This window comes from Camarhynchus parvulus, chromosome 2 (genome assembly GCF_901933205.1).
Source record: "Camarhynchus parvulus chromosome 2, STF_HiC, whole genome shotgun sequence".
In the NCBI taxonomy this organism is placed as follows: domain Eukaryota; kingdom Metazoa; phylum Chordata; class Aves; order Passeriformes; family Thraupidae; genus Camarhynchus; species Camarhynchus parvulus.
Genome location: NC_044572.1, coordinates 63,981,637 through 63,998,189, shown reverse-complemented (window position 1 = coordinate 63,998,189; position 16,553 = coordinate 63,981,637). Strand labels below are relative to the sequence as shown.

The 16,553-nt window shown below is 42.4% G+C and overlaps 1 protein-coding gene across 2 annotated transcripts in view; it reads right to left on the bottom strand.

The window, feature by feature from the left end:
- Positions 1-3,911: 3,911 nt before the first annotated feature.
- The window catches only part of GFOD1 (glucose-fructose oxidoreductase domain containing 1), a 69,208-nt gene continuing 56,566 nt past the window's right edge, over positions 3,912-16,553 (bottom strand). For both annotated transcript variants that reach the window (XM_030943242.1, XM_030943243.1), the window contains exon 2: positions 3,912-10,007. In XM_030943242.1, coding sequence (XP_030799102.1) covers positions 9,088-10,007 — 920 coding nt within the window. In that variant the 3' untranslated portion in view covers positions 3,912-9,087. The remainder of the gene's footprint in view (positions 10,008-16,553) is intronic.

The following is a 16,553-nucleotide window of genomic DNA, read 5'->3' as shown; positions in this document are numbered from 1 at the left end:
ATTTACATTCTGCTGTTAGAAGTGATTTGGCATAAATTTCTGTTGACAATGACTCAGACCAGGGAATTGTTCTGCCTGAAAACTAACCTAATAAAAACCTCACAATGTTAGTTTTCAGCTAAATCCATGACTGTGTTAACCAGATGGCCTCACACATTCTCCCCAGTACCTGTACCCAGGGAAGGCAGGAACAACCAGGAGTGGTGCCCTGGGCTTGGCAGCAGCCCTGCCTCATCCCTCAGGAACTGTTTGTGGAGCTGCAATGATTAATTTTAAAGCAAAGATGTGGTGCACACCAAGGTTTGTGGTGCTAAATGCAGTAGTTGGAGCACTCCCAAGGGGAAAATACATTAGAAAAGGCATTATGTGCAGGACATGAGTTTTAGCTTGGACAAGGCCAGTGCTGTGGGACAGGTGACAGGTCTGGTGACTCCAAGGGCAGCCTGCTGGGGATGCCTGGTGGAAATTTCCTCCTTCCATGTTGAACATGGCAACTGCAGCTGTGACCAGCACAGGCACATGGGCCCCAGCAGACTGAGCAGAAAGGCACCTTCTCCCAGCCTTCAACCCAGGAAAGGCTGTCCTAGGAAGAGCTGTGCTGTGTCTCCCCTCTGGAGCTGTGCTGGGCATCACCTGTGTCAGCTCCGAAACACAGGCTTTCCACTGGTCTCACAAAAGACCTCCACGGCTTTCTGCTGCCCAAGAGGAATAAATAGCAAAAGCATTAAGTGCATCTTCTCTTTGGCACAGCAGCATGTTTTAATAACCCCTGCCCCAGCAAACTCTTCATTGCCAAAGAGAACAATGCAATGCATTTAACATTCTTCTGATTAATATTTATGGCTACAAGCCACCCATTGTTTTTGCTGCATAGCTGGTAATCAATAGGGGCTCCACAAAACAGCAGGACAAGCCAGGGTAAACTGTGGAAGCCTTGGTTCTTCAAAAACTAGGGAAAATGGCAAGAGATCTTCCCCCTCACCTACAGTTTTGCAGTTTGTTTTAAAAGCGGAAGTTTCACTTGGGTTCATAAATCTGCACTTAAGTGTCTCAGTGTGCTGACACAGGTTTGGAAATGTTTATCTTAGCACTTGTGCAGCCTCATTAGTGTGGAATGCTTATGCTCACTCTTGCATTTTCACTTACCTGTACAGTTACATATTGTGCACTGGAACGCTGTACTAATAACCCCACTGTACCTCCAACACCGTTCCACAGTAATTGCTCCCCCAGGTGCTGTTTCCAAGAGATTTCTACATTTTAGCCTTTTAAAGACAAGTAGGCCTTGTTTTACTCTGAAGTTGATGGGAAAGGATATACCATGAAATTTGGCCCTATTCTAATTCAGTGCCTAATTGATACGTTGGGGACAGTGATCTGGAAACCTGAGCAAGGTTATACTGCATTTACTCATGAGGACAAGGCAAACATTAAACTGTAATTCCTGAAGAGCTTGGCACTGATGCTTCCTTGTCTTGTGCTTTTCTTCTCTTCAGACTACGAAAATGATGTGCATTAAAACTGATTAAGAGTATTTTATGTGCATATAAATATCAGTACATCTTTACAGTATGATAATTGCAGTGGTAGTAATAGAAGATGCTAACATGTTACATTTCTGTGATGAAACCACACTGTAAATTTTATAAAAAATATATCAACTCTGTAAATTTTTATATATATGAAAAATATACAGTTTACAAGATTATGTGATCTGAGAGTAGTGTGCATTGTAAGTGATGATGATTTCCTATTCCTTCACAGATCTGTGCCTCAGATTTACATACTCGTATAATGCTTGGGAATGGAATGTGCACTGACACAAGTAGAATCCAGCATCTTTCTGTGTGCTCTGCTCTAAAGGCAATGTAGGAAATGCTCTATCCTTTTTACACATCAATCACAGAGGCAGTAAATCTTCCCTCAGATCTCAGAATTTCTTCTCCTTCATACCCAGGTGAGGTTTTATTCAGCAAAAGAGGGACTGGAATAAGAAGATCCTTACGAGACTTCAGATACTCACACATACAGGGCAGAAAAGGAGCACCAGACAAGCAGACAGCTCCTGGCAGATGGAAGCATGGATGGAGGTAAGCATGGGCAAGTCACTGGAGGGAGCTGGGGACTGGGAAGGCAAAAACATTCCACAGTACTGCTGGTCAGGTAGGAAGAGGAGTGAAAGGATACAGAAGAAAGAGAAAATTCAGGAGGAAGGATCTCCAGGCAGCAAGGGGGGCATGTCCCAATTTTGCAGTGACATTGGACTTACTTGCATCCTTTGGCAACAAAAGCAGCTGTCCCCTTGAGACACATCCCCCCAAGAGGCACTAGTGCAGTCTTTACCATACATAAAATCTTCAATGAGTGTTAAATGAGTGTTAAACTTCATTCTTCCTCTCCCTCCATCAAAATCCACACCTCCAAGCACAAAGCCCATGTGTTTTAGATATGCTGAACTTAACAGGCAGGCCAGAATCCAGGCAGAGGTTATGGTTATTACACAGACACATGCCCCCCAAAATACAAGTGTGGGGAAAGACCACAGACAGCTGGAATCACAACCTTTTACATCTTTATTTGCCAGTTAAGATCCTTTTATTCCATCAATGCAAGTATGCAGAACAGCAGGAAACCATGTTTTAAGCAGCACATACCAGTTGGCTGAGAATAAACTAACTACATTCCCCAAGCAATGTAAAAGTAACAATGCACATCATCTTCTAAAAGAAGAAACAAACAGATGTTGCAGCCGAGAGGCACAGCAGGCAGCTTCCGTACAAAGTAGTTTGGCTGTTTAAAATGCTAGAACCAGTCCTTGCCCATTTCTCCAACCCCACCCCCAAAAGTCCTAGTATAATTTAACCACTTTTTTTTTTTTTTTTTGCTATCTACATAATATATAAAATATAAACTCTGTTTACTTATAACACTTACTTTTCTTGATAAATAGCTCTTTAAAATATCTACTGTACATATGTCCATGCGTTGACATTATATATATATATAGCATTTATATATATGTATGTATGTATGTCTGAAAAACAATAAATATATACTTAATATTGACACAGCAACAAATTGAACATTTTCTCATTTTCAAAATCAAATAAAAGCAAACCAGTGGGAGAGAAACAGTGAGTGTTGTTCGTGAAGCACAGCATAGCAAGGAGCTTTGATTCCTGCCCTGGCTGGGCACTCGGAATGCCCCGTACTCGAGCAGTCATGGTGCTCACCTATCCTGTAATGGACTGGATTAAAAGTCACTTCAAGTTGTAGTTAGCCACCCTGTATGCCATGTGTAACACAGACTGAGCAGGAGCTCAGGGGATAACAAGGGAGGCTCGCCTCCAGGTTTGCAATGGAATGAGAAACAGAGAGGGCAGGGAAGTGAGTCCAAAGGCTGATATAAAAAAAGGAAAACAAATAATGGACAGCACATGGCTGGAAGGTCATAAATAACCAAGGTAAACAAGTCAATAGAGTTAAGTGCTTTTAAAGACAATGGCTGGCATTGCTGCAAAAAGTGCCTTGATGATCTGTTGCCAACTCCATGGAATGAATCAGTTTTCCCACTGCCACAAGAAAACACAAAGGAAACTCAGAAGGCCAAATTCCGATGTTAAAAACGGGGTCACTGTAAGATACTGTGAGGGTCCAGGTTCAGAGCTGAACCTGCCCAAGGGCAGCTCAATTCACTGAACATCCCTAAAACAAATGGATGAGATTTTTAAAGTATGGGCTACCAAAAAAAAACAACACCCCCCAGCCCCAAACAATTTATTTCACACATGCCAAAACATAAGAAAATATTTTTAAAACCTTTCATTTCAAAAAAGCATTCCTTAAAAAAGAAACTTAATCCCAAAATTTAAAAAATGTAAATAAATACCCTTATACAAACATGTGTTCAGTTTTGGATTGACCATAGCCATTCTGTTTATTCATTTTATTCAAAATGCTGAATAAAAGCTATTTCAGTCTGACCTGTGCTGATACCCTTCTTTCCCCAACCCCAAGGCCTCGATCTGGCAGCTTCAAAAAAGACATTACTTGTTTGGACTGTGGCTTCATACACTCATTAAGTCATGAGGTTTTGACATCAGTTCATGAATGCAGCATTATGTGTAGTCCCATTTACTTTAAAATTTCTTCTTTTCATGAGCAAATGGAAGTGGGCAGTTAAGGGGAAATTATTTTTATTGGACAGACTTCACCCAGCAGCTCAAAAAAGAAGAAATTTTAAAGCAGATAAGACTGCCAAATATTATTCAGTCACACTTCATCTCTAAAATTTACAAACTTTGCTCCCCACAAGTAACAACTTCAACAACAACAAAAAGAAACTGCTGTCCTGATTAATCCTGCCATTTCACAATTAGCTCCAGATACCCAGAGATCACTGCAGACGTTGAAAGTCCAGTGTTGAGCTTCATACATACTAAGGGTACATCACTGGGCCACTGGAACACCAAACCAGTGTGGAGTATCTGCACAAAGCCACAACTCTGGCTTGTAAATACAGAACTTAGCAGTGAACAGACTTCATAATGAGTGATATTTTATGCTGAAAGACATAAATAAAAGTCAAACACAAAAATTCCCAGCAACAAGAAGTTCTGTCATTATGCCTTTCTGATTATCTGCAAAAACAACATCAAGATACTACGTTTACCTTTACCTAAATAAAATATGCCTTTTCTTGGTAGAACAGTGAGTAATTTTAAATTGTCTGGGTCTATTCCATCTGTATGGACACAAAACTAAACAAGAAATTGAATTGTCATTGTGCTGTGACCACATGCAGCAGAAAAGCCTCCATTTTTTGAATGGCTGAACTTCCAGGACAGCTAGTTCACTTGTACAGTCACTTTTTGGAAAGTTACGGAAAAGAAGGGAACACTTAGTACAAAGTGGATAGTGCTTCTGATTGCCTGATGCTGGCTGGGCAGGGATTTCAATCAAATTTGGCTGATTTGCTTCAGCCAAAGCAAAGGATGAGCTCCAGAGCAGCCCAGCCTGAGCTGAAACTCATCAAGGCGCGGCCCAATTCTCTGCCATGCTGGCTGCATGGGTAAGGTCCCCTCCTTTCTACTGGGGATTTTCTCACTATGCAGCTGAAGTACTACGGATTTACCACATGTATGGTACTTGATGTAGGAAAGCCCAAGCTCCTGCAGAGTTCTTACAATTCCATGTAGGACTCCACTGAGATCAGCACTGAGGATGTGCCTATCCAGCAGGAATATGGGACAGATTCTGCTTCCCCAAGGGCAGGGTCCCTTCCTGGGCTCCCACACACAGAGGTGGAGCAAGGCTGCTGCTGTCACCCTCAGGAAGTGCAGCCCTCACCCTCCACAGCACCAGCATATCCTCCCTGCAGGGCAGGCACAGAGGTACCAGCCTGCAGACACCTTCCTGCTGCTCCCTGCTGCAATCACCATCCTCCCTCTGGGCACATTTTAAGGAGTTCAGTTGTGCCCTGCTGTCACACAGTGCAGGGTTGCCCTACCCCTGGTGTGAATCCCAATGCAATGCCAATGGGAAATAAGACACCCTCTCCCAGCTGACTGTCCCAGCACTGGAACAGAGCCCTGCAGAACATCAAAGCTCACCCTTTGGCTCTTTCTGTCTTTGGCAACAGCCCAAAAGGATCAGTATCCTATGTGCACAGGCTGATGGCAAAGGAAAGAGCCTCTCCAATAGCAGCCCTGGGAAAGAGGAATGAAATTTCTTATCTAGTGTATGAACAAGTTCGTTTGGGGGCTACTGTAAATTCCAGCAGTAGCTGCAGTTTGGCTCCTAGGCCTGCACCAATTTAGCAGCATTCATCTCAAACCTTGGGGCACAGCATTAAAAGTGCAATGTCAAATACATGTTTCCTGGGATGGTATCACTTCTGAGTTCAATCAAGTACATCTCTGCTATCTGCTGCCCAAATTCCTAAACCCAACTTCAACTCCAGAGGCTACTTAGGGCAAATTCAATGTACTTTCAACTGCACCAAAGGAACAGAGGGCTGGATGCTGCCAAGAAAAAATCCCAGACTATAAAGAAACTATTTGTCAGAATAACAATACACATTCAATAAATACACCAATTCTTTTCTCTTCCAAGCCAGGTGGAAGTTTAGTCAGTTTACACTTGACACTGCAGCACCTTCACCTCCCAGAGAATGGAAAAACTGCTGTACAATCCTGAATGCATGCAGCTCCTGCTGCCATGCCAGTTAGGTAAGATAAATGTAGCATCTCTGCTACCATTACAAGAGGGTGTCCCACTCTGTCTCTGCTCTCTCTGGGCCAGCACAAGGAGCTGTACAAGATTCGACACATTTGCAAGCCAGCACAGACAGCAGCATCAGATGTCTGTGTAACCAAAGCATTGGATTTTCTTTCTGCTGCATCAGTAGGTCTGCACAGAGGATGGATGATGCCTGTCACCTAAACCTTTGTGTCTGGGGCAGAAAGCTTGAGCTCAGTAGTACTATCCTTACTCACTGTGTCTCGCCTGTTCACTGCAGGGGCAGGGGAAAGGATTCTAACTGGCATCACAAAACCCAGAAAGACAGGGAAAAGAAGAAAACACAGAGAGGAAACACAGCCAACATTTGTGAACCATAAAGAAGGGCAAAGACATGAACAGCAACTCCAGCACAATCACCAAACTGAGAAGCAAGATTCACAAACATTTTGGTCCATGTTTGGTTCCACTTTTGGATGATGTTTAACTAGACATGGTTAATTATCCACGAGGCTTGCATTCATGACTTGAACTAGCCAATCTTTTCAGTAAATGGGTTTTGCTTCACTGTATGAAAACTCGCTTAATCCCCTTGGGGGTAATTCTGTTTTTCAGGAGACAGGTATTTCTTGATCAAATCCTCTCTTATGTGTTATTTACTTTTCAGGGCAGGAAGTGGACAGTATGGTATATAGCATGATAGTTGCAGTGGGAGATTCCTATGGGCACAGATACTACCTCTGGAATTCTCAGAGAAACCCATTTTAAAGAAAAACAACCAAATTTGTCAAGGGCTGCTTCCAAGAAGGAATGATGAAGCCTTGCCCAAGGTTTTAGCCGAAACAGCCCCAGAGAGAGTTGCTAGAACTGGCAGAACAACATGGATAGAAACAATTCCCCCCTTGGGTGTGGTTTTGCCGTATTACATTATTCCTTCATCAGTCACACTACCATACTTTGGGGACTATTTAACAAAAGGTCATATATATGCTCTTGAAATATTAAGCACATATGAATCAATTTTGGGCTGCGAGTCAAGTTTCCTAACTTCAGCCACACCAAAATTTAGAGGCCAAGATTCTCTGCAAAGGAGGAAGACAGGCATTTCCAGTGGGCACCTCTTTCTATATTAATCCTAGGGTGAACTGAGTCAGCCTTTGGAGAGCTCTCTCTGTGTTGACTGCAGTGTTCTTGCTGATCAGAACAAGACATCCAACTCTGAGCTGACTAAAGCCAGATAAGATGAACAACATTATTGATGCCCTCCTGTTCAAAAACATATTTTCTCTTTATATTTACTGCTCACCCCAGTGTTCTCTTACTTCCCATAGTCAAAATTAACAAAAAACCCTGAAAAGGTTTTTCTCAAGTTTAATATGATTTAGTGCTATATGCTTGTGTTCTACTTTTTTACTATCTCAAGACCTAGCGCTGTAAACACATCAGCACTGGAGCAGCTTTACACAGAAAAACAGTATCCCTATTTACTGGGATAAATCATGTGCCTTTCACTATATTCTTTCAAGAAGATATTCTCAAAAGAATAATTATTTCAAGACTGCAATCTAAAATATTAAAAAGAAGATCAGGACAAACGTAGCAAAAGAGTTTGTCCACCCCTGCACTGGTGACAGGGAATGATTAATACAGTACCAGTAGCTGGCCACTTTAAGGAGGTGAGAAGGCTGGGGGTCCTATGTAATTTTTTTTCCTTGTAAATAGATGGGAAATTTTCTCATCCCTTTTGTTTTTCACTCACACTTACCACTTGGAGGTGAGCACTTCTGGATTGAGGGATGTGAAATTACTTGTCGGTGTGCATCTCTCAAGTGCGAGTTCACAGTGGTTTAAAAGAACACCACTTGTGTATGCAACCAAACATCGTATGGTTTTGGGTTATATTCCTACCATTTCCCACCTAAAACCAAAATGCATGATGAATTCACTCGAAAGTCAGTCCCAAACACAGGAAATTTTGTGCAAATCTTTGTAAGACTAGCCCGAGTTCGGCTGTATAATAAACCCCATTATCGTTATGAGGTTGTGCCACCTGCCATCCATGAAGGTTTTCCATCACCCATTTTAATCAGAAAACCCGTAACACTGACACTTACCAGGAGCTCACAGAAGAGCCTCCCTCCCCAAATACCCGGGCATATGCACTGTGGTTGAGGACTGCTTTGTTTTAAAAGCCACACATTTTCCTATTTAATTGTGCTTTAAAAAAAATCCAACAAAACAAAAAATCAAAACCAAACCAAACAAAAAACAAGTATTAAACCAACACAGAGAAGCTTCTAACAGGCTGTATGAAAAGTGAACTGCCAAGATTTTCTGAATCCTGCAACACTTTCACATCAAGTCCTGCTATTCTGTGTGTTGGTTGGAGGTGTAGTAATATAACATGGTGGTGTCAGCTGTCATGGTAGGAAACATTCATGTCAGACACTACAGAAAATTTAACGACATGACAGTACCTTCACAGCCCTCTGGTAGGTAAGGAAAATCTAAAAAGGATCTTCCCAACCTTTCACAGTAAACACAATTGGATAATCTAAAGCACCTGCAAGCAGGGGATGAGTCCATGATATATCTTTGCAATCAGCCAGCTAATACTGTTATTAAAACAGTTAAGTTTATCAGCTCTTACGTCTCCTGTCTGTTCTGGGCATTTCGAAGGACCACATCAGTTTGGCATTTAGCTGCCAACAGATTTAATTGATCCAGACACTGCATTTCCTTCTCCTGTAATCCTCTGCTAAGACACCCAAGCCCTTCACAGGGGCTGAATTACCATCTCCTTCAAGAGCTGTCTGGTTCCTATTCATTCCTAGGAGCTCAGAGGAGCTAGCAGTACAGAGACATCCTGCTCTTCCGCATGGCTTCGCTGATCAAGTATGCCGGGCTCAGTTCTGGCTCCTCAGTCATGATTGAAATGTTCTGCCACTCCCCCAGCTGGTTTGACTTTTTAATGGTGTCCACCACACACAGGGCGTACAGACAGTCGTCAAAAGTGGCAGCCATTGTAAGGGGCCTCCCGTCCCAGGTCCTCCTGTCGTCCTGGTCCTCAAAGGCCTGCCGGACAGCCTGGACCATCTTAATGGTGCCCCGCAGGTAGGGGGATGGGATGTCACTGAAGGCCTTCTCCGGAAGCAAGGAGTTGCTGACTGGCGTGGAGTCCTTCAGCAGGAGCTCCCGCTGAGGAGAGCTGTTGCTCTGTCCGTAGAGGTCAGTGCCTATCACAGTGAGCCGTCCCGCCGAGCCCACCACGATGATGTCCTGTTTGAACTCCCCCGGGATGTTGAAGTTGAGCGTCACCGTGCAGCACACGCCCCCTTCCAGGACCATCTGAAAGGTGCAGAAGTCATCGCTGGTGATCTGCCGGATGCCCTTGATGTGGTCCGTCTGCTTCACAAAGGTCTTGAGCAACCCGTGCACCTTCACGGCCTTCTGGCTGGTGAGGAAGGTCAGCAGGTCGATGATGTAGGTGCCCACCGAGTGCAAGCCCCCACCTCCCATCAGGTCATCGCAGCTCCAGTTGTACTTCTTGCCCAGCAGGCTCCCGCTGTGCACCTGCACCTCGCACACCAGCAGCTCCCCCACGTAGCCCTCCTGGATCAGCTGCTTCATCTTCACGAAAGCAGGCAGGAAGCGCAGAACGTTCCCCATGATGCTCATGAGCTTTGGGTAGTAATGAGCCGCAGTCATCATCCTAAAGGCATCCAGGGGAGTTGCCGTTCGGTCACAGATGACGTTCTTCCCAATGCCTGAAATGGTGAGAAAAAAAAAATCATCAATAAAGTTTTATCAATGGAGTAAGCTGAAAGCCTCAAGGCTATTCTTAAAGACTAAGCCAAGGAGAAAGACCCTAAAAGAATAACACCATATTGAAATGTTTCCGAGGCATAAAGACCCACTCTGGCATGCTTCCAAAATACATGTAAGAATTTTTTAAGCACCACAGTGAAAATGTGATCCTTTTTATTTTCAAAAAGCATTCCTGTCTAAAAAGAGCTCAAAGGTGAGGGCCTGAACAGAAAAAAGTAAGCTCCCTTCTGGGAGCAGGTATGAAACCAATCACCCACCTCAGCCATCTCATAGACATCTCTTCTGTGACAACGTGCCAATGCAGGGGTTTCTGTGAGCTGAATCTGAGGTTCAGACTCAAATCCCTGAAGGGTATGAATGACACAAGTGGATGTATTCAGTAACTTAACACAGGTACACTGAAAAGCCTGGCTTTGTCTTCTCAGTACTCTTGTCTCTCCCTCTTTCCTGCTCAGACTGTTTTAAGAGGCTCTGAGGAGAGAAGTACTGGGCTTGCTGCTTAATTTAAAATGAAGAAATTGCTTCTTACTCATAAAATGCCCCACTATTCTGACAATGGCACTCAAGTGTTTTTTGAAGCAGTTCTGCTGAAATGTCAGCAGTGCATCCATGGTGCCAAGGGACAGGATTGCTCTAAAACAGGTCAAATGTAGTTGTGACAATCTGTTCCCTCATGGAATTGTCCATATGGCACACTGTTTACTGAAGCTTGCATGACAGCCCCTTTTATCTGGTCATCAAGGTGTGCAGCTGAATGCAGTGCAGGCTAAATGGACTTATTACTGATTTCTCCTCCTCAAATACTTCCATTATGTACCCACACACACATAGTGACAGAATCTCCAGTTTCCTTCTTAGTTGCATACAGAGACTTTTTTATGCTTAATGATCAATATTAGGTAAGCTGTGGAACACTTTGTATATAAACTATGACACTAAATATGACCTTTACCTGGAGAGCCTTGGGCTACAGCTGGGCCTGGCACTTAAAAGAGCTGAATTTGGGTCCTTGCTGATGGAGTCCAGATGAATAAATTTGCTTGCTAAATCACATTGTATTTTCATTCCTGTTCCCTTCAGGTAGTTTTAAAAAAATCTCTTTTTCTTTTAAGAGCTGTTCAGAGTATAAAATTTTACATGTTTTGGAGCTGTTTGGATGAAGTCATGTAAGTATAGACAGATGGCAGGGATCTATCTGAGCCCACTTACATGAATATTTAACAGCCTGACTGGAAGAAGAAAGGGGTCACAGTCCAAACATTCAAAAACCAGCTTATCCACACTGCCTATTCCCAGTCTTTGTCTGCTGCTATTTGAGTAGCTAAAACTGGAGGGAGGGAGGGCTGTCATTGCTGAAGTGGCAGTCACTGACAAGAAGGGAAATACCTTTCTTCAACTTGCTTCTATTCACCTTCTCCTTAATCAGATAGGTAGAAACATACTCATTTTTCCTCTTAAATTAGGCAAGAATCTTCTATTCAGTGGCCATGGTCTTTTCTTACTTTTCTCTCTCATCTTTACAGATGGTTATAGGTGACTGAGTTGATATTTTCAATAATGTCAACTAATAGCACTCCTTTTCCTGCCCCTGAATAATTTTTTGCTGCATCTGTTTGATATTGGAGAAAGCATTCATCCACCTGCCCGACCTATATCCTCTAACTGGTAACTCCAGCTATGCCACTTGATACAAATCACTAATGTAATAATCCTTGAGTTACACGGTCTCTTTGCAGAGAGATTTCAGTCTGGCAAATTAGTTAGCAAAATAAGGGAAATCTTAGACAAAACATCCCTAGAGTCAAACCTTCCTGATATAACAATTTTCCCCCAAACAACCAATATATATTACTCATTATCTGACCTGCTCACCTGATCCACAAAAGCATCACGTTCTGCTCCAGTTCAGCTTGTATCATTCTGCCTCACAGACGCCTGCCACATTTTATCTGAGGTCTGTCCACGCACTGTGTCTCAAGATATGCAGCTCCACACATGTACTTGCTAGGAAAAGGATCTGTGTTCATGAGGAATTGCAGCCTGGGGACAATCTTTTTGCTGAGTGTTCCATGCCATGCATGGTGGGGGTCAGTCCTTCGCCATATGGGGCAAGGAATACTTGGGATTGTCAACATCTGAGTATGAAATTATGATTATTAATTTGAAAGAGAAGCCTATGGATTTTTACATTCCGTACATTCGAGAAAATTGCCAGTGGGATCCGTGTAACTCAGGCACGTGTGCAGAGGAAAGGGAAGAGCCCTAAATATTTATATGGGGACAGGGAGAAATTGAAGTCTTAAAATTACTCCTTCCACCATTTCAACCTTTTTGGAAAGGTTGAAACCTCGTCATTTCAGCAAATCCAAAATGCAAATGTTCTGAGAGACTTTCTGTCTCTGTGCATATGCTGATAATACGTGCCATTCTCTCATCCCTGTCAGGGATTTAAACAGCTTTTTGCTTGATGCCCAGAAAGCTTTTATATGCTATTAAAGCTTGTGCAGTTCTTTCAGCATAACAGTGCTCAGCACTTGAGTCTGTGTGCACCACAGATCTTTGTCTCCTCCATAGCTGCAAATCTGCAAGCAGCCACATTAGCTTTCTGGAAGCAGGGAGAGAACATAAAAGGTTTGCTTAATTTATTTTAGAGAAATACTCTGGTGTGTTTATGCCACCAGAATGAGAAAAAGGCAGATCAAAACACCATTTTTCTGCTCTCTTCCCTCCACTCCCTTCTCAAAAGGAGAAGGAAGAAAAGGGACCTTCCCTTTGAGCCATTCTCTATAGCAGCATCAGGCAGAACAGAGAGCAGAGTGCAAGGAAAATCTCCCTTCCCAACACTCAATCTCATGGAATGGTGTGCTCTGACTGCAGGTGCTGCGGGGGGCTTCTCTGGGAACTGACCCCCTTCTTCTCTAGTCTGGGGCTGTGGTCTAATCCTCTCCCCACTGTTGGACAAGACTCTAAGAAAGGATGAATTGTTACTGTTTGTCATTCTACCAGCGTGTTTTGCTGTTTCATGTGTCTTTGAAAATCGCACCACAACAGACAGCAAAAACTTCATTAATTACATAAAAGCAGGGAAATGCAGCCAGCTTGTTTCAGCAAGAAAGTGAAATATATCTGTCCATGCTGATAAGCAACACAGTTGGATAAATCTCATCCTATGAAAGAATACACATCTCTTCCACCTGCATCAAGAATTCTGGTACACAGTGCTACACTTCTTAACCAGCCAACTAATGAGCATTGATTTCTTGACTTCTCAGGTAAAATGACAAATATTTTAAATACATGTTAATCTTTTGAGGGCTCCACACAGTCTTCACTCTGGCCTCCCAGCTTGGCTCCGCTCTAGAGTGTGGTGCCAGCACTGGGGAAGGCTCACTCTTGGCCAGCCAAGTCCAAAGCTGAAGGTGCATCTCACGTAGCAAGGTGCATCCCCCAAGTCAAACCTTAACAACTTAGGTACCAGTCTGCCTTTTTTTAAGAAAGTTATTGAAGAACACTGATCTTCTCTGAAGAAGCACATGTGTAACCAACTCTATAGAAGCAGCTGAGCAATTAGAAAAAAATTGTCTGTGCTACCAGTCAAATGAAGATCTCTCTAAACATCTTAATGTTGAAAAGTCAAATCATAACCAAGCTCTAATGGCTTGTCACCCACCTAACAGTATTTAATTCTGTCAGGAAGCCATGTGATTTATTTGCAATCCTCAGTCTTCATTTTAAAAAGGGAAGTCCTTGTGAATTGGAGATAAGCCCAGAAGTGAGAGGCGAGTAGATACAGTCCAGGGTAGTAGTATTTACATTTTTTTCCATGTAAGTGCAGGGAAAGAGTGAGGAGCTACAGTAAGAATTTAACTACTGACTCTGGAGTTCCTGGAATTTGCATCTCTTCATTTTACAGATAAAGCTCCTTTCAAGCTCCTTGGCTACCAGCGGCCCAAGTTTCTTTGTCCCTATATCATCCCTGTGCTGCACAGCTGAAAATGAGCAGAACTCACAGCACAGGAAAGGTAGAATGGCTGTAACCAGCACAGGCATCATCAATTCTGAAACCTTCAACATCAGCTTTTTCTCCCCATCTGCTCTGATTGTTTCAAATAAGGAGACAAATATTTTCACATTAAAAAACTCCAACTAATTTAAAAAACAAGTGTCTGTCTCTGAACTGAAGTAAGACTAGTCCTCTGTATGTTCTGCTTAAAACATGAGGCTCCAATACAATATTTTCTCTTCTTTCTATTCACAAGAAAATAAAAAAGGGCTCTATTTGGAGTCTGGACATATAATCAAATCCTTCACTGGCACCAGAAAGATTCATTAGTTAGCAATTGCTACCTACTGCTCTTTATCAGGATGGGGGAGTGAGAGGGAGAGAAATAAAAAATAAGGTTTTGGTGAACTGAGCTAAATCTGTCAACAGAAAAAAAAAACAATAAAATCTTTCTAAAAGAAAGTGGAGCTGTCAACTTTCAAAGGACGGTCTGAGGGTTTCAGAAAATACTGGAGTGGTGAAAAGAGCACACTTACCAGGTTATTTCAAATGGATGACTTAAACTTATTATAGTTTTTCAAACACTTTTTTTTTAAAAGAAACTAATACAAAACTATATTCCAAATGGTAACAATCCACATTATCATTAACAAGCATACAATAAATAAATATGGGCGTTTCTTCTCAGATTTCACCACTGCAGCTGCTCTTGCTGCCTTTGGATCCTATGCACAATCAGAGGAAGACCTTTCCCTGGGAGTTTATCAAAAACCATGGTCAAAATAAATGGCCTAAATCAAAATACACTATTTCTCATTTAAATAATTGATACCCAGAAGTTTGTTCTTCTGCACAAATGTACGCACATTGTCAACTATGGGGCTGTGCACAGAAACCATCTTAGAAACTAAGTAAGGCACCTGGAGCCAGCCTCTGGTTCCCTACAGCTAAACTGATCTTTGACACAAACTGTATCCATAGAGAGAGCTGTGTATTTTACCTAACAATGACCTCGGAAATCCTCACAGTTATTTGAACCATTCCCTTCTATCCCTTTCTTTGGAATCTGCAAAAAAGACAACATTTGGAGGCTTAATTTTGCCAGGACCTGTAAAAAACTTTCTCAGTTATCTTATCAACTCATTCCAATATTTAAACGGTCTGAAGAAAATCAGAGGCTGGTAATGAAGTTCTCTTTTCTTTCCAAGTTCATCACTCCCTGGAAAACCCAGAAGACTATTTAAGAGATCTGAGCTGCAACCATACTAAACCATTGATTACAAAGGAGACACACAGACCTAAAAGAAGGTGACATTATTTCTTCTGTTTCAAAAGTGTCTTCATTTGGCTCTGTTGACACAAAACTGCCATAAGGACAGGAGGGATATTGTGCTCATTGATACAAAGTTCATCTGCATGTTGGAGCAGTGGAAAGGGACTGGCAAAATGAGCATCAGGAGGACCCAGGTGAAGTCCATAGTCCTTCTTCCCTCCTGGGGCTCCCTAGGGAATCCAAGGCAGCCACTAGAGTCACTCCAGATGAGCAAGCATCAGCAGAAATCCAGCAGAGAAAAGCAGGAAGGTCTGGTGGCTGAGTAAACGAAGAAAGGGAAAGGAGAGGGAGCTGGAAGTAAAAACACCACCAAGGTGGAAAGAAGGGCACTTCAAGGGGCTGGTGCAAAAACCCAGAGGTGCTCCTGCCACTCCAGGAGCTACACAGCCAGCCCTAATGGGATCAGCAACATCCCCATTGTTTGGAGGCTCATCCTGAAAGGATCAACTTCAGTCCAATTTTTTGTATGCCCTGCTAGCATCTTTTCTGCAAAATAAATAAATAATGGAGGAGGAAGAAATAGATTTCAGAGAAAATTAGCACCCTTCTCTACCCAAAGACTGGACAGGAAGAAGGGACAATTAAGAAAAAGTATCTGTGTTAAAGTTTGATATGTGTAAGAATTAAGCTGTTGCCCAACAGTACATTAGCCTAGAGCAATGCAATACTGGGACAGGCTGTTCTATGGGGCTGATACTATTTTGTGATGCATTACATGTGGAGATATGTGAATCACACATCACACATAATGCACAGTGGCTAAAAGCTTTTGAATCCCTCACAAAACAATAGATCTGCAGGAAGAGTGGAAAACTGAATAGAAGGCTGCACTGTTCTGGGAAATGAGGAATGATGTCTGGGCCATCTCAAAAAAACAATCACTCAGGTGATTTGAAAACCTTTTCATATGGGAGTAGGATTTTTATTAATATGTAGATATGTCTCTGCTCTTATGAGATGCTGCTGCCATCCATCTTGTGATATAGTAATGATCATAGTAACAATAAAAACAATAGTTACATTTATTGTATTTGGTGCATGATCTGTCATTCAGTTCTTGAGTGGCATGAAAAAATACATTTATTTCCATCAGTACATCTGCCAGGGAAAATTGATAGCATGACAATGTTTCTTCGAAGAAACCTTATT